This window comes from Colletotrichum spaethianum, assembly GCF_022836535.1.
Source record: "Colletotrichum spaethianum MAFF 239500 DNA, contig53, whole genome shotgun sequence".
Lineage (NCBI taxonomy): Eukaryota > Fungi > Ascomycota > Sordariomycetes > Glomerellales > Glomerellaceae > Colletotrichum > Colletotrichum spaethianum.
Window position 1 is genome coordinate 231481 of NW_026054823.1, and position 23966 is coordinate 255446.

The following is a 23966-nucleotide window of genomic DNA, read 5'->3' on the forward strand; positions in this document are numbered from 1 at the left end:
ATTATTATAAAAGGCCTTATATAAAGTAGCGTAGTAATTATAAATAAGTTTCTGTTATTTAAGGTATATATATAGATAACTAGGTATTACCTTTATATATTATTATTAAAAGTAAATATTACTTTTTCTTATAATATACTAATAGCTAATTTTTACTTTAATAGTATATTTACTTTAGTAAAAATAAATAAACTATAAATAAGATTAGCTTAGATTAGTTATAGTATTTTAAAAAGTATATAAAGTCTTATATAAAAGGTATTAAGTAGCTTATAATTCTTAATAGCTATAATAGCTATAAGTTTACTAAGTTTAATAATTACTATAAGAGATATAGTATTATTACTCTTTATATACTTTTTTATTTATTATATAAGCTTTAGCCTCTTAATATTAGTTATTTTAGTTTATTAAAGGCGTTATATAATAAAAAAATTAAAAAAGTAATATAAATATAGATTATATATATTACTAAGAACAACTTCTTTTTTAGTTTTAAAATAACTTTTTTTACTTTAATAAATAAAAAAAACATATAAGTTAACTTTAAATAAGCTAACTTTATCTTTTTTAACCTAAAAGTAGTTATTTTTTACTTAGATTTTAAGCTAAAAACATTAATACTATTTAACTTATATCTAAGTAGCTAAGGCTTTTAGGACCTAAAGACATTAACTATAGTATATAATACTATATAAAGCTTTATATTACTTAAGGAAAGTATTATTAATTATTAATATAACTTACTAACTTATTTATATAAAGTAGTTAATTTATAAGCTAAAGGTACTAGTAAGTTAATATATAAATTAGCTTTTATTAAAGCTAAGTGTTATAGGCTTTATATAGTAAATAAGATACTAAGTAAACGTTAAAGGGCTAAAAAACCTAATTATGTCTTAGAGGGTCCCTTAATATAGCTAAAGTAAAGGTAATCTAAGTAGAGAAGAAGGTTATTAATGCGAAAAGTAAAAATATATATTAAGAAGAGGCTTATATAAAGAAAGGTAAATTGCGTAGTTAGTAATATAGTAATTATAGAAAGACTAGATATAACGTATAAATATATTAAGTAGTATAAGAGACCTTTAAAGAAGAGGATAATAAGTAGTTTTAATTAATTTTGTATAATACTACTTAATTAACTTATATAAATAGCTAGAGGGTAAGTAAAGGTAACCTACTTACTATAATAAGCTACTTACTATATATATATATTATAGTATTAGATAATACTTTTAAAGACTTATATATATATAAGTTACTACTAGATAACTATACGCTATTACTTAAGCTAAATATACTATATAAATATAGTTATATATAATACTTATAACGTACTCGCATAGCGAGTCGCAGATCATAGCGAGTCGCGCACAGGCTTATCGTACCTTAAAGGGCACTTTTTTAACTATTTTTAAAAAATCTAAATCCTATTTAAAATAGATATAACTTTGTATAGAGGGTTTGATAAGGGTTAAAAACTAGTAAAAGATCTGCTAGAAATTATTATTCTACTATAACCCTTAGAAACCTTATCGTTTGCTCTGATAAGGAAGGTTAAGTAGAACTAAGGGTTATAGTAGAATAATAATTTTTAGCAGATTTTTTAGTAGTTTTTAACCCTTATTAAACCCTCTATACAAAGTTATATCTATTTTAAATAGGATTTAGATTTTTTAAAAATAGTTAAAAAAGTGCCCTTTAAGGTATAATAAGCCTGTGCGCGACTCGCTATGATCTGCGACTTGCTATGCGAGTACGTTACTAAATAAGTAGTTATAAGCTAATAATATTATATATATAAAAGGTAATTTATAGCTAAGGTAAGCTAGCTATTAATAGTAAAAGTAATACTACTAAGCCTAGTTAAAAAGCTATCTAGATCTAGTTACTATTATAAGCCTAGTATATATAGTACTAGATTATATAGACTAAAGGTACTAAAATACTATTTAATTAATAATATAATAATAATATATTTATTAAGTAGCTAATAAGATAAGAGACCCTTATAGTAGCTAAAGATAAGTAATAGTAGTAAACTATTATTATTAGCTTAGATATTAACTAGTAGTTAGCTTAAGTAAAAGAGATAAAGTAAGCTATATACTTTAATAAGTATAACCTTATAGACCTATATAATACTAAAGTAAAGCCTTTATTTAAGGTAATATATAAAGCGACCTAGAATAAAGAATACTAGAAGAAGTAGTAGTAACTAGCCTTCTTATAAGAGAGCTTTTACTATAAGCTAGCTAAGTGCTTTCTCTAGCTTAATAAGGTGTTTTATAAGACAAGGCAATAGCTAAAGAGTATTAACCTAGTAAAGCCTTATAGCTAGCTATTTACGCTTAAGTAGACATTAGTAATAGTCTAGAAGTATTAAAGCGTGTAAGAGAGGTACTTATACTACTGTATATAGGTATATTAGCTAGGTGTTATAATCAGATATCCAACAGTAGTAGTTTCTGCTAATAGGTAACTAAGGTTAATACTTAGTAACAGTAGGGTAAGTCTTATAGGTAATCTTACTGGTCTATTAGTGTCTAGTGATTAGTTAGGCACGTCTAGGCGTAGGTAGCTTAGTAGCTTCATAACAGAAGGATAATCTAAGAGTCACTTATAAGAGAGTGAATTACAAAGTTAATTACTAAAAAGCTATGGAAGTCTTGTTTTAGAGCCTATCTAAGCTATCCTATATATAAGTCCTGATTCTACTGTCTATATCCTATTAGTATAGCTTCTATATCTCTTATAGATAGAGCCTATATACTAAGCATATAGCTCTTGTATTCCTAGTGTATAAATCTAATCTTATCTTATTATCATGTGACTTATCCATGGTTCTTCTGATCTATAGGGAGCGTTCTTCTATTGTCATATAAAGGCTATGCTGCCTGTGCTTCCAGGGCCTAGTAGGGCTAGTGCCTGCCTGTATCTTGTTAGGTTATAACATCAGGTCTTTCTTCTCTAGGACCTTGCTCTTAAAGTCTATAAGTAGGTTATATCTCTTAGGTTAAGGAGTCGTTAAACATGCTTTCTATTTATCTATAATGCTAATATTATGTTAAGTTATATAGAAAAATCGAAATCAAAATTAACACTTTATATAATATATAACCAGGTTTTTAAGCGGTTTAGAACTTCTAATATTATGCCTTACACTTGGTGTTTTTATGCAAAGTGTACTTATAGAATAGCTAAAGGGACTAAAGTCTATTAAGGTTATAAGAATTTGAAGCGTTTTTATAATAGTCTTATAGTAACGTTAAGTTATAAGTTTTCTAGGTTTCTGTGGTGTTTTTTATGCTAACAAGTATATAGTATAACGGCTAAGTAATTAACGTTAAGAATTAGAGGAGAAAAAGGAGTAAGTAAGTGATGCTCTCCTTAAGCTTTATTAGAGGTTAGCTAAGATTTAGTTTTAGGTTATTAAGGCTACTAGCTATTTATTGTAGATTTATGTTATTTATAAGAAGGTTAAGGAGCGTTATATAGAGACTTTTACTTATAGTATGTAGGAGTTAGAGGAGAAAGATGCCTTGTTAATGCTTAGTGCTTATAAGCAGTAGGTAGTATATGACTTGTAGGCTAACGGCGTTCTTAATGATATTGACTAAGTGAGTTTTAGGATTAGTAAGGAGTTTGTGGATTTAGGGCTATTAGTGTAGGCGTCTGGTTCTAAGGTGCTTATAAGTTGTGGTAGTCCTAAAGGAGCTGTTAGGAGTGTTAGAGGTTCCTAATTAGTTTCTATATATTATCTTTATCTTTGTAGTTCTTCTATTTAATAAGGTATTATTTTTTTCTATCCTTGTCTTATTCCTTAATGATTTTTTTAACTTTATACTCTAATTTATTTAATTCTATAATAATATAGTTGTTAGTATCTAATCCTTATAGTACTAGCTTTAGTAGCGTAATATGAAAGACTAGGTAGATTTTCATTGTTTCTAGTAAGTTAAGTTTATAGTTAATATTTAAGATTTTCTAGGTAATTTTAAAAGGTCTAAGTTTTTTATAGTCAAGTTTATTACTTAGTTATTTTATCTTAATATTTTAGCGTAATAGGTATACGTTATTTCCCTCTTTAAAGAATAGTCCTATTATCTTTAAAGTATTAGCGTATTTAGCTATTTATGTCCTAATAAATTCCAAATCTTTTACTATGTTCTCCTGGATTTCTTGTAACTTGTTATAACTAGTCATAGCCTTATCTGCTCATAGGCCTTATTACAGTTTTCTATAAGTAGTTAGTTAAAATCTGTAATTTAGGTAAAATAAGGAGTTTATAGTATTTTCTCTAATAGTACTATTATAAGTAAATTAGGCTATTAGTAGTAGTAATACCTAATTATCTTAATTATAGTTAACATAACATTATAAATACTACTTTAGTATTTGATTAACTTGCTCTGTTTGTTTGTTGATTTAGGGGTAAAAGGTAGTTAATAGCTTATAGTTAGCTCTTAATTATAAAACTAGAGATTTCTAAAATTTAAAGGTAAATAGCTTGTTTTTATCTAAAACAATTTCCTTTAGTAGCCTATAATTACTAATAATATATTTAAGAAATATATATACTAATTCTTTAGCTATACTTACTTTAAGGTATAAAATAAAGTAAACGTATTTCGTTAATTAATTAACAATAACAAGTATACTATTATAATAAACTTTACTAAGAGGTTCTTTTAACTTAGGTAGTTTAACTATAAAGTCTAAAGAAATTAAGTACTATGCCTCAGGTAGTACTAGTAGAGGTTACAATTATCTATATAGTTTATATAGACTATTTTTGCTTTTCTTACACATATTGTAATCCTTAATTGCTACAGCTACTTCTACTTAGGTAACTAGTGCATTATAATATTATCGAATTTGCTTAAATGTCTTAGTAACTCCTTAGTGTCTATAGGCCCTAGCACTATGAACTTCCATGATCTGTTTAAGCGTTATTCTGCTAATTGTGCTAGTATTAATGCAAGTACTAATCATAATAAGTTTTTGTGCTAAGACAAGGTTACTATTCTTATCTTCTTTAAGGATAACTTAAGTTTCCTTAGGTACTAGGGTTTTATAGTCTAGTTTTTAGCTTAAGGCATTAGCTCTTCTATTTTCAGATCCTTTAACGTAAATAATCCTGAAGTTAAATTCTAACAGAAATTTAAACTATTTGATTTATTACTTATTAAGAACTTTAAAAGTAGTAAAATAGGTGAGGTTCTTGTAGTTAATATAGACCTTAACTTCATGTTTAGTTCTAGATAACTAAGGTTTCTATTCTTAAAAGGCTTTAATAATTACTATAAGTTCTTTATTATAGATCTAGTAATTAAGTTCAGCTCTATTAAGCTTGTAGGAAAAGAAAGCATAAGGGTATAGTTTTCCTTTCTTATTACGCTAACTAAGTTGTCTATTAATAATATAATCTGAAGCGTTAGTTTCTAGTTTAAAGGGCTTTCTTAGGTCTAGGATTATCAGAACTAGCTTAGAACATACTAGCTATTTGATTTCCTTGAAAGCTTGTTCTTGTTCCTTGGTCCATTTAAAGGGTATGTTTTTTCTAGTGAGCTTAATAAGGGGGTTAATTTTGCTAAAATATCCTTTAAGGAATTATTAGTAAAAGTTAATAAATCCTTAAAAAGATTAGATATCTTTAATATTTTAAGGTTAAGGCTAGTCCTTAATGTCCATAATCTTTCCGTTTTTTATTTAAATTTCACTTAGTATAATAGTAAATCCTAAGAAGTTAACTTATTAGCTATAGAATACACTTTTCTTAGGTTTAACTAATAGTTTAGTTTCTTAGAGTCGTTAAAGTATAGTATAAATATACTTCTTATATTCCTTAAGGGTATAAAAATAAATAAGTATATTGTTTAAGTAAATAATAATGAACATATCTAGGAATTCTCTTAGGATATAGTTAATTATTATCTAGAAGGTAGTAGAGGCGTTAGTAAGTCTAAAAGGCATAACTAAGTATTTAAAGTTACTTTTTTAAGTATAAAAACACGTTTTCTATTCTTTACCTTTCTTTATTCTAATTAGGTTATAAGCTCCTTTAAGATTAATAGCTATAAACCATTTAGTATAGTATAACTAGTCTTATAGTTCTAAAATAAAAGGTAACAAATAGTAGTTCTTAATAGTAATATTATTAAGTTATTAGTAGTTAACATAAAATCATAGTTTACTATTCTTCTTTAGTATAAACAAAATAAAATATCTTATAGAAGATATTAATAGTTAAATATAACCTTTACATAGGTTTTTTTTAAAATATTTATTAAGTACCTTATATTCTATTTCACTAAGTCTATAAATCTTATAAAACTTTAAGTATACTTCTTCTTTAAGCAGAATTTTATAGTTATATAAGCTATATTTAAGTAAGCTAGTTTTTAATTCTTTAGTAAAAAGCTTGGTGTACTTGTAGTATTATTCTAGAATCAGGGAGAGGCATTCTTCTTCCTACTAATTGTTAATAAACTATTTAAATTATTTATCTTTTATAAGTTTAATTCTTTTAATATATACAATGTATCTATATCGCTTTAATTCACTTAAGGGTTATAGCTTATAATACTACCTTGTAGTTAAATCTCTCTATTAAAGTTAGCCTGTTCTCTAATCTATACTTAAGTTATATTGTTATAGCTATAAGATTCCAAGGATAACATCTATGTCTCTAATTTATACTATATCAAAGATCAGGTATTCTTAACGGTTATAGGTAACCATAAAGAGTTACACAGTTTCTTTGTTAATAGTGCCTTTACTATACTTAACTATTTCTCCTTCCACGTTTTATAGGGTATAGGATTCGTCCTTAAATCTCTATTAGATTCCTTATTAATTTACTAGCCAAGGTAATATTAAGTTTACTTAGGCTCTACTATTAATTATAACCTAAGTAGACTATCCTTTAATATAAACGCTTAGAATAAGGTGTAAGGCGTCTGTCGTTATAGCTAAACATAGGGACTTCTTTAGTGTCGCTATCTACTGTCCTGGTGCAGTTAGCGTCCCTAGTTTTTTAAGTAGTATTAATAGGTTTGTTTTCCCTTTATATCTACAGGTTTAATTTCAAGGGGTATTTGTTCTCTAATCTAGGTTCTCTAAGCTTTAGCTTTACTTATATAGTATATTATATATTTATTATATATATATTTAGACTAATACTTAATAAGTCTATTATAGTATAATACTAGATACTTAGGGCTAGGTTATATATATAGCTAGTTTACTTTAAATTCTTTTACTGTCTATATACTAAGTTAATAATAAAAGTAGATTATAAGAATTAGTTATTACTTCCTTTATTAAAGAAAAAAGTTATTAAGTTCCTTATCTTAAAGGTAAAACTAATACTTATTATAAATATAGTTAGCCTAGAACACTTTAGTATAGCGTATGTATTTCTAGTTAAGGTACTTATAGTCTCTAAATATAAGTCCCTCCAAGATAAATACTACTGGTTTTTTATTAATCTTAGTATTATCTATTTTATAAAACTAAACTTCTTAATTATCTTTGTCTTTTTTGTATTATAGTTAGTACTTAGGGTAGTTACTCTTAGTAGGGTAGATCTTTTTAACCATTAGGTCTTTACTAAAGTTAATATATATTTATATAACTAGTAATTTATCTAGGTTATAACAGATTAGGCTTTAGCTAGCTCTATAGCGTTATGATTCCTATTCATTAAGAACATCTTATTTAAGGTCTAACTTACTAAAAGACTCTTCTTCTTTTAAGAGTAGTATAAATATTATAGATTTAGTTTTCTTTTTTATATCCTTATAAGGCATTAATTACATAGTTGCTTAGCTTAGGCTCTTAAGACTTATAAGTTACTTAATAGCCTTTCTCTTAAGCTTACTTAGAGGTTTAAACTTATTAAGTAACTCCTTATAGTCTTCTTTAGAGCTTATTTTCTTACTATATACCTTAATTAATTCCTAGGGTATAGGTTCCCTAAACCTAAGTTAAAGAGGTGAAAATCTAGGTTATTATAGCTATTTTTGCCTATAGCTATTATCTTAGTAGGTTTTTTAGGTTTAGTATTTCTCTTCTCCTTAAAGGCGTTCTTAAAGTCTTCCTTAAGTACCTATTATTTTTAGAAGTTCCCTTAGGCTTATATACACAGTTAAAGTCATTCTTCAATAGCCTTCATAATATCAGGCATATAAGGGTTATCTTCTTTACTTTATACAGCTTCCTTAGCTTAAATAAGTCTAGTGATTAGCTACTGATTTTATTGTTCTAGTTATTAGACTATAGTTTGGTCTAAATGGCCTCCTTTCTAGGTTTATTAAGAGATTACTACGGTTTTATTCTTTAGCAGTTTAAGGTACCATTCTACTTATTCCTTTTATTCCTAATAAACACAGTAATTATCGTTAAAGTAGGTAGTCTAGTTCTATTATTTATAAGGGGTTTCTCTTCTAGCCACATTAGTTCTCTTAGTGCCTTCAAGTACAAGCTTATTCTAAAGTCATTTAGGCTATCTATAGTCTCTAGCTATATGTCTAGGCTTATTATAGTTATAGCATTTAAAGTCTTTTAGGTCTTAATAGTTCTAATAAGTCTTTTTAACTATAGCGCTAACATTTATAGGTTTACTATATTATCTATAAAAGGTACTTAGCTTACTATACTACTAGTTATTCTACTAGTATAAGTTAAGTTACAAGTTCCTAGGTCCTTATAGTATATACTTCTTACTAGTATTTAGCTAAAGGTAACATATTTCTCCCTTTTCTTTTTATTACTTATATAGCCTAGTATTAATTCTAACTATAATTTCTATGTATTATAAGAAATTATTAGGTTAATTAAGCTTAAATAGCTTATCTTTTATGTTTTTCTTAAGTCCTTAGTAGAACATAAAGATCTTAATGTTATTAGTATAGTTAAATTATACACAGATTCTTTAGAACTTTGTAGCGTAATTAGTAGCTGACTTAGTTTATTTAAGGTTTACTAAGTCCTATTTAGCTTATCGTTTTTTATTAAGGTCTTAGAACAAGGATTTCAAGGTGTACTTAAATCCTATAAAGCTTCTAAAGATCTACTAAGTTTCTAGGTTATAGTATTCCAGCGTTTCATTGTCTAAGTATTCTTCCAGATAAGGTTTAAACCAAGAGAGTACTTGCCCTCTAAAGAAAGTATCTGCATAGATGATTCTTTTTGTCTCTATATAGAAGTTACTTATATAAAATATTTAGTAGGTTCTGATCTGAATCAGGAATCCTTTTAATGTTCTAGAGGTTTTATTATAAATAGTAGAGGAGTTAAGCTTGAGTTTCTCCTGTCTATCTAATAGGGTTAAGATGATGTTAGTAGCCCCTTATAAGGTCTTGACTTTTGTAGTAAGCGTATTAGCTTTGTTAGTTTTAGCTTCTAGTTTAGCTATAGCTTTATTAAACATATTTTACATTTAAGTAATATTAGTATTATTCTTTTAGATATATAATTATAAGTTAATATAAACCTTTTTAGTAAAGCTTAACTTGTTATTAAAGTTCTTAGTGTCCTTTATTTTATTATCTAGGTTTTATAGTATAGTAAGTATTTTTCCTTTTAAACTAAAGTTAAATAATATAAAGGTAGTTTTAAATAACATATTTTACTATTTTAGTAAGTATTAAGGTTAACTTACTAAACAAAAGCAATCAAAGTATTATAGTTAGATATCTAATAGTAGTAGTTTCTGCTAATAGGTAGCTAAGGTTAATACTTAGTAACAGTAAGGTAAGTCTTATAGGTAATCTTGTTAGTCTATTAGTATCTAGTGATTAGTTAGGTATATCTAGGCGTAGGTAGCTTGGTAGCTTTATAACAGAAGGATAATCTAAGAGTCACTTATAAGAGAGTGAATTATGAAGTTGATTACTAAAGAGCTAAAGAAGTCTTGTCTTAGAGCCTGTCTAAGCTATCCTATATATAAGTCCTGATTCTGCCGTCTGTATCCTGTTAGTACAGCTTCCATATCTCTTACAGACGGAGCCCGTATACCAAGCATATGGCTCCCGTATTCCCAGCGTACAGATCTAATCTTATCTTATCGTCACGTGACTTGTCCATGGTTCTTCCGATCCGTGGGGAGCGTTCTTCTGTTGTCATACAAAGGCTGTGCCGCCCGTGCTTCCAGGGCCTGGTGGGGCTAGCGCCTGCCTGTATCTTGTTGGGTCGTAACACTAGGGCAAGTAGAGGCGTGGCTATAGCGTAGCGTCTGCTTTACTAATAAGTAGTGGATAGCCCTAGATGCTGTGGCTGAGGCGCTTGTTGCTACAGGAGACGCTATGTTAGAGGACGTAAGGCGTATAGGCTAAGGTACCTGTTAATATAGACGCCTATAGCAAAACGATACTACTTTCCCTTTACCTTAGGGCAGACTAGATAGTAGGTGTGGCAGTGAAAGCGATTATAACGTAGCCAGCGATAGCAGCAATAGCGACAACCCCAGCACAGGGGGAGGGCTTGCTTACTGACACAACAGCGGGGGGTCTGGCGGTAAAGACAAGTGCGAAGGCGCGACCAACGGCTGGCCGGAGCACAGCCGGGCACTAGACCGATGGGTGTACGCGTTCTGCATCGCGTCCCTATCCTTACGAACACGACAAGCTATAGTATAGCTTGTTGAAAGACCCTACTCAAGTATTCTCCGTCGGAACGCGTCGAGATACGGCCGTCCGTGTACAACCATTGGCCGAACCCATTCGTCGTCCCACTCCATGCCCCCCCTGCTTGACTAGGAAATCTCGACGCGCTCCGAAACCTTCTTCTCCTGACTGCGTATTGCCCTACAAAGGAAAGCAGGTTGGTGACTTTTGCTACAGCAAGCCGTTCCTAGTCTAATCTTAGGTACAGGCCGGCCAGCTGGCTGTCCATGACATTCTCCTGGAGCCAGTCCTCGCCGAAGACGCCGACAAAGACGCCGACGTCCTTGCGTGAGGCCAAGTCTAAAGGCGACTCTCTCGTGCCGGTGCCGGTCCTGGTGTTAGTGCTGGTGCTGGCGCTGGCATTGCCGCTGGCATTGCCGCTGAACAAGTTCTGGGCGGCGCCGGCGGTCTCGGCGCACTCGTAGGCGACCTCGAGGAGCTGCCGCTGCATCGGGTCCATGCGGGAGGCCTCTTTGGCACCGACAGGGAAGAAGCTGGGGTCAAAGTCGCCCATCGACACTTGATTGAGTAGGTATGCCTGCGGCGCTTGGAGTGTGTTCTTGGCGGGCGTGCCGCTCTGGAAGCCGGCGGCGTCAAACCGCCCTGCGGCCGCGGGAGACTTTCCTCCATCGCTGGTGCTGCTGCTGCGCGGCCAGTCAACCAGTCCGTTACGTTTAGCCATCAGCATGTCCCAGAACTCGGCTGGGGTGCGCACCTCGCCGGGCAGGCGGGCGGCCATGCCACAGACGGCGATGGGCTCCGGAAGTGCGGCCGGCGCCATGGCTTAGACTGGAGGAATGTGGTTCCCACGGTACTTAATGAAAGTAAAGGAATATTGAATGTTGTGAACTGATACGTTGCTACAACTAAATGAGATCCTGTAGTAGGTGGGTAAGACTGTGACAATTTGATGAGACTGTGGTAACATAGAGATGCGTGGTTGTGGTCTGCTATATAGTTCTCAACGTCACTGTATCACATCTTGAAGTTGTAGTATAGCTTTTAGCCAGCATAGGTACTGACAAATAACTCTTCTACTTACTGCTACTCTATAATAACAACAATGCGGCCACTGAAGCTCCATGTCGTTTGTCAAAAGGAGTAGCACCTCCGATTCAACATGCCGCGGTCGGTTCCCCTCAAACGGCTATCGATTGGGTTTGCTGCATATACTTTTCCCTCCACTTATACTCCGGCGGGCCGGAAGTTTCTCAATGATGACGGCTCGGGTGCCTATGGCTTTCTGTACCGAGGTCACAACGAAGGGGGGGGGGGGTAGGAACCTGGGAACTTCGAAGCATAACAGTGCTTCCATGCATAGGATTTGGTCCCCAAACGCACCCAGCTACTGTCACATTATGTCCACACTCCAACCATGATGTGATGGGCTGTCATGAGTGCCACGCATATATTGCTACTTGTTGCATTTAAGTCTATTTATCAAAGCAAAAAAAGGTCTGTATCGTCTTCAGGAACGCCCTTTGTGTACTGCAGCCAAACACCCAACACGTCATGTTGTTTGTGCTCGGGAACTATGAGAGGAATCGGCAGTCGGTTCATGAAAGCCAGACAGAGCTGGTAGGACTCTACTGACAATAAGAATGGGTCTCTATTCAGCCTTCTATAATCTACGGTACCCTGTCCACATGTGTGTGACCAAAACAAAATGCCTACGCCTCAAGAGCCCATGTTCACTTACTTTCACCGTTCTCAGGACAGAGTTCCACACGAAGCACAACAGCCTACCTCTTCATGTTACAATATTATAAAGAAGAGAGAAAAACCTAGGCATCTCAAGGCAAAACGGTCCGCCACAACCTGCCAAACGCCCCCTTGAGCGCGGTGCCTCCTCGGGCCGTGTCCACGGCGCGCTGCCTGTCCGCGGCCCACGCGCGCAGGGCATCCCAGTCCCGGCACCACGCCTGCTGCCCGTCCGTCAGGTGTCCGGACCCGAAGCCGCTGACGAAGGAGAGTGGCGTCGCGTCCGCCGTGCAGTGCACAGCGTCCGCCAAGACGTTGAGGCAGTAGGCCACGTGCTCGGGCGGCCAGTGCCAGCTGTCTTCATCTTCCTCGTCTTCTTTTTCCCCGTCTCCGTTGGCGTTAATATTGGATGTGGCGTCAGTGATATTTGTCGGCCGGCGGATGCTGGTCCCGTAGGCTTCCAGTAGGACAATCTGCGAAGAGATATGGTCAGAGAAAAGGGGATAGGAAGGGGAGACGCGACGCAAACAAACAGACAAACAAGATCAGCTTACTATGCAGCGCATCTGGTACAGGCCCCGTATGAAGTAAACTTGGTCTTGGTCCATGCTGGGCGGCGTGAACGTTGCCTGCAAGTTGGATGCGCTGCCGTCGTCGTGGACCCAGCGGGCATGGCGGCCATTGATGCGGACCGCCGAAGCTGTCTCTCTTTTAGTCCGAGGCCCTCTCTTCATCGTTTCCGGGCGAGGACAGAGACTGTCCAACACTTACAGTGCGTCTGTAACAGCCTCTTGATCGTCTCTCTCTTCCTGATCTCGTCCGCAAACACGTCATCCGGTATGTGGTATGGGTTGCTTTCGTTACGCACAAACGTCCTCCATCGCAGCGGCGAGCCCACCGAGGCCGGGACGAAGCCGTTCGGATCGCTCCCGAGAGGCGTCGCGAGCCAAAGATTGACCTCGGCTGTCACCAAAACAAGTATTGTCATAACCAGAGAGTAAACAGACAGCCCGATGATCCAGAGGTGGCTACACCGGGCCCCAAGCCCCTTTTTTGGCCTTACTTCGTGGCCGTCCCACGACGTGTCGGCCGCTTCGCAGGACGGCGACGTGGAAAGGCTCACATAGGCAACGTTGTCCCGCTGGTTGCGCTTCGAGAACCACATTTTTCTGGAATTTTTATGTGTTGCTTAACACAGGTGCCCAAGAACATGAGTGTGAGCGTGAGGGTGAGAGAGCCATATTCAATAACCTGTTACTCCAACAGGCATCTACCTTGGTAAGTAACGCTGCAGGAGATGTTCGTTCCCGAACGACTTAGAACTAACAACCCGCACATCCGCATGACCCTTTCCAATTGTACGATGTACTCACAGTACTCTGTAAGCCCTCTGTACACAGCCATGTCCATGAGCAGAACTGACAAACCACCAGAGCTGCTAGTGACAAGGTCCTCTCTGGCGACAGCTGAGTGTCCCGGCGCAGCCCCGACCAGCAAGAAGCTTTCCGGCCGGCTCCGTGAAATAGTTCAACAGACTCCCCTCCACGGAACTTTAACTCAATAATTGGCTGGCGATACTTTCTGGGCGGTGCAGGTAGTGACCAACCCCAAACTATCTCTCATGCCGTGAGCCAAGGGACATGAACTAGGGAAGGGATGCTGAGAAGTCCAGTTGTGTAATATTCCAAGCTAGGGGGAAAGAGAAAGATAGAGAGAGAGACTATCAACAGAGCGGTAGCATAGGCCTCTTCAGCTTAACTCGGTAGAGAAATCATCATCATCAACATCATCAACATCATGCGTTGGCGTTGGCAACAAAATGACCCCAACCACCACGCCTTCTCGGCTCTGGCGGTAAATGCAGCAGCATGCGGCAGCCGCCCAAGGCGGCCCGTTCTAAACACGGCATCGACTTGCATCTTACTGCTGGCCCTCGTCGCGGCCTTTGCAGCGCTCTACAACACGCTGCGCAGTACGATACTGAGGGGGGGTTTCTCTTCGAGGGGTAGGAGTTGTCTGCAGCTCGACATGTCCGGGTATTTGTGTGCGCCAAACGGCGCCAGGCCAGAGGTGGCATATGAACGTGGGTGCGAGTGGGATCCTATCAGCTTCTACTGGTACCGGCGCGAGCGAGTCGAGGACCCGGACAACCAGGAGCTGATCCGCGGGTTCCTCGAGGCGGGGCCGTGGCACCGGTTCTACGACGCCGAGGGCACCGTCGAGGTCGACCCGGCGAACCGGGTCCTGACGACGCTGTGGCTGACGAAGCGCGAGCACGTCGTGCACTGCATGTACACGCTGCGTCAGACGCATCTCTGGCTGGCCAAGGGCTTCGATCCGCCCTTCAACTACAGCCACACCATTCACTGCACGTCGTACCTGGTCAACATCATTCTCGAGAGTCCGGTGCCGGACATGGACAAGCTGACCGTCCACGCTGTACCGTACCCTTCAAACTGGCAGGTGGTGAGTACCCTGTGGCTCACAAAGGATATGTCGAGCTAAAAACAAATACAACCATAGGTTAAGCCTAACTATCCATGTGACGAGGAAGGGCTCAGCTGTGTTTCTTGGTGAAATGGAGCTGGAGGGGAAATTGCAGTGTCGTAGGGGGGGGGGCTACGGTGTATGTAAGTCTGGATGCACATGTCACTTACAGTTACAACCAGAACAGTAGTACATGTGTTTGAGAACAAACAGTAACTCTACTTCATTGGCTGGGCGGCCAGAGGCTACCTAGATTAAGCATGGATAGAGTGTTCTAGAAGAGAGCGTATATACAATATTCTCGAAAAATGACTTTTTCCGTGAATAGCCCTCTCAAGAGAGAAGTCCTTAAGGCACTATCATTTCCTATCTTTTGCCCATTTTGGCCAGGTCTAGACGACGGACGGCATCTATCAGAGTCCTAACCGTGTCCTCTTCAAGTTTCCTCGGCCGCTCAGCACACGCTTAGCACAGGAGGGCAGCGACCATGGCAGCGACGACGGCGGGAGGAAACAGAAAGGCTGTCGTGTTCCTAGCTCCCGTGACCATGTGCTCGAGTTCGAAGCTTATGACGCCGCTCATCAAGACAGCCAGGCCCTGGCCGACTGTGATGGCCATCTCGTGGAGAGAAAAGAAGGTGGCCGACGACCCCCAGGGGGTGGACGGGTCGCCATCCTTCTCTCCGTGAACCAGGGCTGCCTCGTACGAGATGATGGTGAAGGGCACCCAGACACTCAGGGGCGAGATGGTCATGATGCTGACGGCGCAGATGGACGCCGCCGCGAACGAAGCCCGGAACACTACGGCGGCGAGCGTCGACACGCCCAACGCCGCAAAGGCCAGGGCCCACACTCGCCGCAGCGCAACCATGTCCTCGTCCATGAACCGACGAAGAGGGCTCGCCGATGTCGACGACGCGTCCCAGAAGCGGACGACAGTCATCTGCAGCAGAACGGCGCCGACCTCGGCGATCAGGAGGACGCGGACGCCGGCCCGCGCGCTGATTTCCGGCGCAACGGCTTCGGAACCTTCTCCACGTGTGGCGACATCTGGTTTACTCTTGGATTAGCCCAAGAGTACGGTGGGGCGGAACGGAGCGCAGCACGTAATATCCTGAATCGAGGACAAGGTGCGTGCTTTGCTTTCTTCAAGGGGGGGGGGGGGGGGGGGGGGGGGGGGGGGGGGGGGGGGGGGGGGGGTGGTGAACAACGTACAGCTGTCTTGGAGGTATTTGCTCAAGTAGTGAGAGACGGGGAACCACGCGTACTGGGACAGGATCTGGATTTTGCATGTGCGGCGGATTCTGGGGGGAAGATGTCGTGCCGCGTCCCACGCCGCCCGTGGAACCGACAAGACGGCCGACAACGCCCCGAAGCGGGTACTCTCTCCCCGGACAGCGGGTCGGCGATGCGCCCCACGCGGCTTGCGGACGGCCCACAAGGAAAGATGCTAAGTGTGATGGAGACGACACATATAGCGGTGATGGCCCGGAAGGAAGGCCTAACGAGACCAACGGCAAGCGTGGCGATGGCGCCCGAGGCGGACATGAGCCCGCTCGCCAGGTTGAAGACAGGCTGCTGCCGGGGTGGGATGTTGTCAATGGCCATGGCGCGATGGCCGACGATGGAAGCGCGCGCACTGATGCAGCCCATGTAGACGGCGGCGGCGCTCAGCCATCTGGCCGCGGCCGGGTCGCCGCCGACGATGTCGCGGGACCATGCCAGGACGATCTGGCAAGCGGCCATAGCGACGCAGCCGGTCGTGAAAAGGCCGAGGCGGCGGCCGGAGCGGTCGCTGAGGACACCCATGACGGGGGCCGCCGTCAAGCCGGACAGCGGGCCGGCGAGCAGGACTAACGAGACCTGGGAGACGGTGAAGCCGAGCTCGGATGTGAGGTACGGCTGGAACATTTGCATTGCACGTCAGCCTGCGGTCCTTTGCTTCATCTGGTTTCAACCGATGGGAACTCGTTTCGCTTTTCTCCTACCTACTTACTATCAGATAGACGGTGAACATGGTGAAGAACGCTTGAACACTGCAGACATTCTTAGCTATGAGCCATCCATTTCATCACACCGGCGGGCTTTGCCGTGTGTTGTTACTGACGGCATCGAGGGCGCGGAGTAGGCCAGGATGCACCAGAGGCTGGTGCGAGGCCGCTCATCAACCGGCTTGTTGGTTGATACATCGGCGGATGTGCTTGTACTGGCCACGACGAGGGGAACGTCGGCGGGAAAATCTGTTGATTCGAAACTCTTCATTCGTTCAACTGACAAGAGGAGGACGGTAGCAGATGATGTGTCAGTCTCTCTCTCTCTCCCTCTCTCTCTCTATGTGTGTGTGTGTGTATGTGGATTTGATGTTTTGTTTGGGGACTGTCTATGTCAGTCTCAGCTGGAGGGACGTAATGTTTGAACTTAGATGAGACCCAACGGTCTCCGATTCCCTTCTCTTGATTCGTTATTAGTTAACAAACTACGTGACGGCAGTGAATCTTTCGTCCAGGACCACCCTCCTACGTCCAGCTTACTTTCGACCCATGCCGCTTATGGGAAAAGCTTCGTCTCCGATTGAGTTTTGTCGAGGGATACAGATAGAGGTCCAACGTACATATCCGTTTCCCTTCTGCCTGTTGCCCTGACACCACCTGACTACTGCCCCCCTGAGTATGCCGGCTTGGAGACAAGGACGAAAAGCATTTATCAGTTGGTGGGGAAACAACACACCGTTCACGCCCTCCAGTCTATCTACGACAGCTTTTGAGCGAGGCAGGCCATCCGTGTTGCATGATGTATACACGGTCTTTTGGCAAAGCGCGTCGAGTACAGATTCCTATTCCCAGAGGCCCATCTCGAAGGTATAGCTACACGGGCGGGTGTCCGACAAACGACAGAAAATCAGAGATGGCAAACTTCATACAAAGGTATCTACTGGTATGTCTGTACATGTCCTGGCTTTCGCCGCTGTCAATGACAAAAACAGCTACTAACGATTCGGACGGTTGATCAGAAAGAGACGGCGGCCGGCGATGCGCCTGCGTACAGCCGGCTGGACGACAACGAGAATGGAAACGGAAACGTCGTCAGCAAGGAAGAAGTCGGTCGGCTTTCTACCAACAGGTCAGTGGCGACGATGCTAAGCTTCTTTACCTTGGGATTTCTTGTGACCATGACCATCAGCGCCACCATTGTCTTGTTCGTGCCCGCCGGCATGTACGCTGGTCTACATTGCGCAGAATCCTCGTAGCATGCGGAACGACACATGGATGAGTTGGCCGGAAGACTGCAACAAGACTGGAAAAGTGAGTTCCAGAGGCAGTGGAACGTTCTTTGTGGAAAGACAGAGAAAATATCATCTGCAAATGGAATACATCATGAGAGACGATACAATGATACGTGGTAGTCAAGCCGAGAGCCCCCGGCTCACTTTCACTCCCACTCTCAAACTCACTCTCACTCTCACTCTCACTCTCACTCTCACTCTCACTCTCACTCTCACTCTCACTCTCACTCTCACTCTCGCCCTCATTCTCATTCTCATTCCCATTTTCATTTTCCCTCTCTCTGCCCGTTCTCACGTCTATTCCCATGTGCCAAAGTCAAGTCATCAAGAATCAGATGGCTGGACCAGAAGCTTGCCCATGACCTTGCCGCAGCGGAAAAGATCCCCAAACGCCTCGGCCGCCTTGTCCAGCCCGTGGACTACGTGCAGCGGCGCGATCCTTGGGAGGCCGCCGTCCCTCTCTATGCCCTCGTGCATCTGCTGCTGGAAGCTCGCCATGTACTTGCCGGCCAGGTCGGTGACGAGGAACCCACTGATTGTCAGCCTCTTGTAGACGACGGGCTGCCAGAGCCACCGAACATCCGGTGCCGCAGCGCCTCCGGGCTCGTCGTCCGCGCCTCCCGTGTTGTTGCTGCCGCCGCCGCCGCCTCCGCCGCCGTACTCGTCGATGGCATCGCACACGACGATCCGCCCGTGGACCTTCATGCAGGCCGCCGCGGCGCGCAACTGGGCACCGCCAACGCTGGCAAAGTGTAGGTCGAGCCCTTCTGGGGCGGCGCGGCGCAACGACGCCTCGTCCGTCTCGTGGTTGTCCTGGCGGCCGAAGACAAAGGCATCGTCGAATAGGCCAGTTCTCCGGAGCCAGTCGGCCTTGTCGGTCGAGCCGGCCGACCCCACGACGCGGAGCCCGTCTCTCACGCTAAAGTAGGCCACCGTGAGACCGACCGTGCCCGCCGCCGAGCTGACAAAGATAGTCTCGCCAGCTTTGGGCCTGCCGCATTCATAGAGGCCGGCGAACCCCGTGAGTCCCGGCTGGATGTTCAGAGCATGTTAGGTTAGCGTGCTATTCTTCTCGCCCAGGGGCCCCGCAAGGTGTGTATATGGTAGTGAATGTTAGACGCCAAGGAAAGAATAGAAAGTACATAGGGGCAAGGGCTCAGTAACTCGACAGCCAGAGAGCACCAGGGCTCATGAGAGGTTAATGAGGGGGATGTATGTTTGGCTTGAGAGCTAGTGCTGGTGCCATGGTGCCAATAGCGGGAAGGGGAATTTCGTATTTCCATCACGGGTTTTCCAGAAAGGCACATCTACGATTTTATACATACAACACCAAGAACGCCCAGCCAATGACCCGCGTCGAGGCTGTACGCCTTGACAAGTCGCCCGATGGGCACAACCAGGCGCCGATTAGCGGCCACCGACACCTCGAGGAGGACATATCGCGCCAAGGGGACCCTGGCGAGCCACACAGTCTCGCCGAGGGGAGCACATGGGCGGCGTCGGACCGTACGACGGTGCCTACAGCGCTCGTGCACAGTGGCTCGCCAACGGGCAGCGCGGGTTGGTAGGTCCAGGCGGAGGAGGGTTCCCTGAGCTGCGAGCGCAGAAAGGGGTCAAGAGAGGCCAGCTGGATGCGGACCAGCACGCCCTCCCCGTCGGGTAACGGTAGCTCTTTTACCACCAGGTCTTTTTCCGGCTGGGGGAAGCGGCCGGAGGGTACCGAGCTGAAGACGAGGGCCAGGTTGGACATGTTGACGACGTCGTGACAGTGGGGGTTTTGCATAGCATGTAACGATGCTCCAGGGACGTGAAAGAATAGTTGAGGTGACGTAACGTGACGTGCCGGACGGATGCTGCTTTGCGATGTAGCCTGTTGGGTTCCTTGTCTTCCGACTCGATGACATGGACGCCATGTACATCATATCAAAGGACGGACGGCTAGACATCTGCTGCGTTGCCTTCTTCCTTGCCTTGAGCGGAGCAAGTTCAAGTTGAGGCAGCTGGATCATCATGGATGGTCGTATGTGGATTAGACTCTGAGACTTCCGGCTCCGGTGTTTGTTTGAAAGGCCTTGTAAACCCTACTGCAAAGTCTCGTCTGCCTGCAGTGGGGGTATCTACCCCTCATGGACCATCTTAATTATCCATGGCACACACACCATGAGGAGTATAGCAGAGAGGTGTCAGAAGAGAGACCCGAGCCTAAGTGGTGCGGAATTCATCTGGGTGAAGAAACTCACAACGGCTCCCTCGGCCAAGGTCTTGTATCACCCTCTCAATAATATCGCAACCCGCGACGACATCAATGGTAACGAAACCTACATTGACGACGACGACGACGATGCCGGCGATGGATGCTGTTGTGATTGTGATTGCCATCATGGATGACGGACCTTGGAAAGACGTCTCCTTGCCTGCACCATACTGTGCTGCGCCCTCGCTGCCTGCACTCTCGCCGCCTACGCCCTCGCCCTCGATGTCAAGTCTTATCTGAGGCTCTCACAGCCCGTGATCCCATTGGGTGTCGACCCATGGGGCTTCGTTCCCCAGGGTACCTACAAATCATGACGGGTCCTTTGCATTACTAGCATCTACAGAATGTATGCGGCTGACCCGAAGCAGAGGTGGGCCAGCCGGCTTCGTGGCAGTCATTCTATAACGACTCCCGAGATCTTTACTGGATGGACGAGGACACGTTCGACAGCCCGGACGTCGTCAGGCGCGTCGTCAGACGCCTCAAGTGGCTGCAGAACTGTAAGCATCCATGCCGCCCCTTCTCCTGTGCCTCTCGCCGGTGAAAGTTGGCCGCCCATCAAACTGATAACTCTTTCTCTCTCTTACGACGGACAGCGACGAATATACGTGCCAATGGCCGGCAAACCAGATACCGAGACTGGGACGGCAGAGAGGACGTGTTACCGTCCTATCACGGAGCCACGCCTACCGAAGTGTTTGGCATTCGGTCCTTTCATCAGATACACTGCATTGTATGTCTAGCCTACTCATTGACCTGCCGGGTAATGCCAAAAAACGGGGCTAATCCCTTCCTCCTTTCTCCCGGACTCAGATCGTCATGGCCGAGGACTACGGTCTTCTTCTGCACGGCGAGCCCTCGCAGTGGACGCCGGGCCACGTCATGCACTGCATCAACACGATGCGGCAGCTCACTCAGTGCATGGCGGACGCCACCCCGATCTCCCTCGTCCAAGGCGCGGAGAAACACCTCGGCGACGGCCAGCAGATGTGGTGCCGCGACTTTGACGGCCTCCGCCGCTGGGCCAATGCCCCGGAGCACGGAATCCGCTACGCCATCGTCTCCCCACCGGGCGCCAAGGACGTGTACGACGAGATTTGGCCTTATCCGGGGGACTCGGGACCACCGGCGGACTTGTGGTAACCCCTCGATGAGGCCTGTTTGTACATAATTTGCCGTACTAGGTTCCTTTTTCAGAGCTAGCAAAGGCTGGGGGAGGATCGGTACAGAGAGTGGGAGAGTGCAGGCCGGCTTCGTAAGCCTACCTACCGGTCATCAAGTGTGTGTTACCGGGGAAGTCTGGGTGTCCGATTCATGGTTGTGGTCTTCTACCTGTTGGGGATGTCGTTCTTTTTGTGCGACGCAACTCGAAACATCAGAGTGAACAATATCCCACTAGTCAGGTAGATGGCGTCGGGTATGTTGATCAGGATATGCCCCCCATTGGTCTGTGATTAGTCTCCTTCATTTGTTTTTTCTCATCGAGGAGCGAGCGTTCGTTGCAAAATGATAGGTATCGTTCATCTGCTTGGTGTTCGAGCCAAAGCCCACACTCAACCATGAACTGGAGCGCCTGAACACGAATCCACATTATCTCATCGTCCGTGACCCAAGATCGGTCTTCTGAAACCACGGCAATCCATAACTTATCAGCACACAAACTCCCATGTCACGTCCTCCCAGCCCTTTCGCCGCGAGATGTTGATGTCGTCGACCGCCGACCCTCTTACCGGCCGTTTCGTCGCTCCGCCGAGAGGCGCGAACTCGGCCGCGGGAACCTTGACTCCGGTCACGTCGAAGCCGAGAGCCAGGGCACCGACGAAGCCGAGCGTCTCGGTCTGGGCAAAGTACCGGCCGGGGCACAGGTGGCGGCCGCCGCCGAAGGGATCAGCGCGCCGCGCCTCCGCTTTTCCTGCCGGGAATCGACGTCGAAGAAGCGCTCCGGCCGGAACAGGGCGGCGTCGTCGCCCCAGACCTCGGGCATGAAGTGGGTGACGCTCGCCGACCACTGCATGTTGGTGCCCTTCTTCAGCAGGTACTGCCGGCCGTCCGCGTCCTCGAGCGTCGCGTCCTCCATAACCCGCCGGTTGCCGATCTGCGCGCTGTACAGCCTCAGGACCTCGCGGAAGCAGGCGTGCAGAAAGGGGCAGCCGGCCTCCAGCGCCCTGGCGTCGATCGTCGCGACTCGGCCTCGGTTGTCGGTGTCCGCCACGACCGCCAGCGGTAGCACTTCCCGCCGGATGCGCTCGACGTGGGCCGGCTCGGAAAACACCTCGGCAAATGTCCAGAACAGGTTCGGCGCCGTGTTCAGGATCGCCGCGAACGGGATCAAGAACTCGATCAAAGGGAGGTCCGCGGACGGCATGCCCAGCTCGCGGAAAAAGCCGGCTCGCTCTTGGAGGATCTTGGCCACGTCCGGGTTCTCGTCCTCGCGCGCTTTGTAGAAGGGCTGAAGAAGCTCGTTCATCCTCTTCCGAGCCGCAATCGCCTTGGGGGCGACCAGGTTCGGCGCTACCTTCAACATCAGAGCCCCAATGCCTTTCTCGAAGGTCCTGTGTCCCATGTCAGTCAGGCCAACTCGGCTTCCGAAGGGCTCTATCCTCACCATAGATCCTCGAGCTTCTCGGCGTCCCACATGTTCCCCTTCCCATACAGAGCCGTAGTGGTGGCCATGGACAAGACGCCCTTGATCCAAGCATAGCCATCGGATATACTAAGAGCACTCGTGGCATCGATGTCGTTCAACTTCCCGGCCAGGTGCTCCAAGGCGGCAAAATTCATCTTCTGCAGCGGGTCCAGTCTGAGATTGGAGGCCATTGTCTTCTCCACGTGGCCGAGGACTCCCGGTTGCAGGAACTTGTCCTTGTGGTGCGGCGGAAGATCTAAAACCACCGCCGAGGCCTCGATCTGGAAGGGCTCAAAGGAGATGTCGCCGTGGCGCATCGCCGCCGCAATCAGAGACGGCGAGTTGGCCACATACATCTTTCCGTGCAACATGGGCAACGTACAAATCGGCATCGGAGTTTCCTTGCTGCGATATCAAAGTCAGACTTAGAGAGAGGCTTGCGCTTACGCTTGTTCGGGTGAATGAATCCGCGACAACATACTACAGTCGGGCGTAGAAGTTACCCGACTCTCTCACCAGAGAGACAATGTGTCCGAAAAAGGGCAGCCTTGGTCGGAGAACAGGAGGCTCTCGGGGGTCGAAATCGGGAAACAGGAGCTTCTTGAGCATGAGGGCCAGCGGAATCATCACCAATGCCGCAGTCACCAGTGTGAGCGTTGTCGTCGTTGAATCGCTCCCACTGGCTGCAGCCTCCATGACTTGACCATTTTTGCCTGCCATGGTGCCCTCTCGTTCCCTCGGCGCCTGAATGATTGCTGATTTTTCCTGTTGAATGACTGAAAGCCTGATGGAAAGTTGCATCAAGCAAGCCCAACTGCGCAAACAAGGCTGAGTCTGTATGGAAATGAAGACACTCACTAGGTCACCAACGGGCGCCTGCTTGTGGCGTCCGGATTTATATAGCACATTTACTCTAAGGGTTAATACCTTTATTGCTTCGCGC

The 23966-nt window shown here is 44.1% G+C and overlaps 9 protein-coding genes across 9 annotated transcripts; 2 read left to right on the forward strand and 7 right to left on the reverse strand.

Moving 5' to 3' along the window:
• Positions 1-10860: 10860 nt before the first annotated feature.
• On the reverse strand, positions 10861-11454 carry ColSpa_11950 (highly reducing polyketide synthase gloL; the record flags this gene model as incomplete). Its single annotated transcript, XM_049278162.1, has 1 exon — positions 10861-11454. The coding sequence occupies one exon, from the start codon at positions 11452-11454 to the stop codon at positions 10861-10863; it is 594 nt and encodes a 197-aa protein (XP_049134119.1).
• Positions 11455-12466: 1012 nt separating this feature from the next.
• Positions 12467-13539, reverse strand: ColSpa_11951 (uncharacterized protein; the record flags this gene model as incomplete). The annotated part of the gene is made up of 3 exons (XM_049278163.1): positions 12467-12847; positions 12929-13074; positions 13146-13539. 3 exons carry the CDS (start codon positions 13537-13539, stop codon positions 12467-12469), a joined length of 921 nt encoding a protein of 306 aa, XP_049134120.1.
• An 863-nt stretch (positions 13540-14402) lies between these two features.
• Positions 14403-14879, forward strand: ColSpa_11952 (uncharacterized protein; the record flags this gene model as incomplete). Its single annotated transcript, XM_049278164.1, has 1 exon — positions 14403-14879. One exon carries the CDS (start codon positions 14403-14405, stop codon positions 14877-14879), a length of 477 nt encoding a protein of 158 aa, XP_049134121.1.
• A 447-nt stretch (positions 14880-15326) lies between these two features.
• Positions 15327-16877, reverse strand: ColSpa_11953 (uncharacterized protein; the record flags this gene model as incomplete). The annotated part of the gene is made up of 3 exons (XM_049278165.1): positions 15327-15910; positions 16129-16762; positions 16857-16877. The coding sequence occupies 3 exons, from the start codon at positions 16875-16877 to the stop codon at positions 15327-15329; spliced, it is 1239 nt and encodes a 412-aa protein (XP_049134122.1).
• A 1590-nt stretch (positions 16878-18467) lies between these two features.
• Positions 18468-19893, reverse strand: ColSpa_11954 (NADP-dependent oxidoreductase RED1; the record flags this gene model as incomplete). The annotated part of the gene is given in 3 exon segments (XM_049278166.1): positions 18468-19175; positions 19469-19598; positions 19613-19893. The coding sequence occupies 3 exon segments, from the start codon at positions 19891-19893 to the stop codon at positions 18468-18470; spliced, it is 1119 nt and encodes a 372-aa protein (XP_049134123.1).
• Positions 19894-21216: 1323 nt separating this feature from the next.
• On the forward strand, positions 21217-21540 carry ColSpa_11955 (cyclochlorotine biosynthesis protein R; the record flags this gene model as incomplete). Its single annotated transcript, XM_049278167.1, has 1 exon — positions 21217-21540. One exon carries the CDS (start codon positions 21217-21219, stop codon positions 21538-21540), a length of 324 nt encoding a protein of 107 aa, XP_049134124.1.
• Positions 21541-22186: 646 nt separating this feature from the next.
• On the reverse strand, positions 22187-22960 carry ColSpa_11956 (cytochrome P450; the record flags this gene model as incomplete). Its single annotated transcript, XM_049278168.1, has 1 exon — positions 22187-22960. The coding sequence occupies one exon, from the start codon at positions 22958-22960 to the stop codon at positions 22187-22189; it is 774 nt and encodes a 257-aa protein (XP_049134125.1).
• Positions 22961-22998: 38 nt separating this feature from the next.
• Positions 22999-23379, reverse strand: ColSpa_11957 (uncharacterized protein; the record flags this gene model as incomplete). Its single annotated transcript, XM_049278169.1, has 1 exon — positions 22999-23379. The coding sequence occupies one exon, from the start codon at positions 23377-23379 to the stop codon at positions 22999-23001; it is 381 nt and encodes a 126-aa protein (XP_049134126.1).
• A 124-nt stretch (positions 23380-23503) lies between these two features.
• Positions 23504-23743, reverse strand: ColSpa_11958 (uncharacterized protein; the record flags this gene model as incomplete). Its single annotated transcript, XM_049278170.1, has 1 exon — positions 23504-23743. One exon carries the CDS (start codon positions 23741-23743, stop codon positions 23504-23506), a length of 240 nt encoding a protein of 79 aa, XP_049134127.1.
• Positions 23744-23966: the final 223 nt, after the last annotated feature.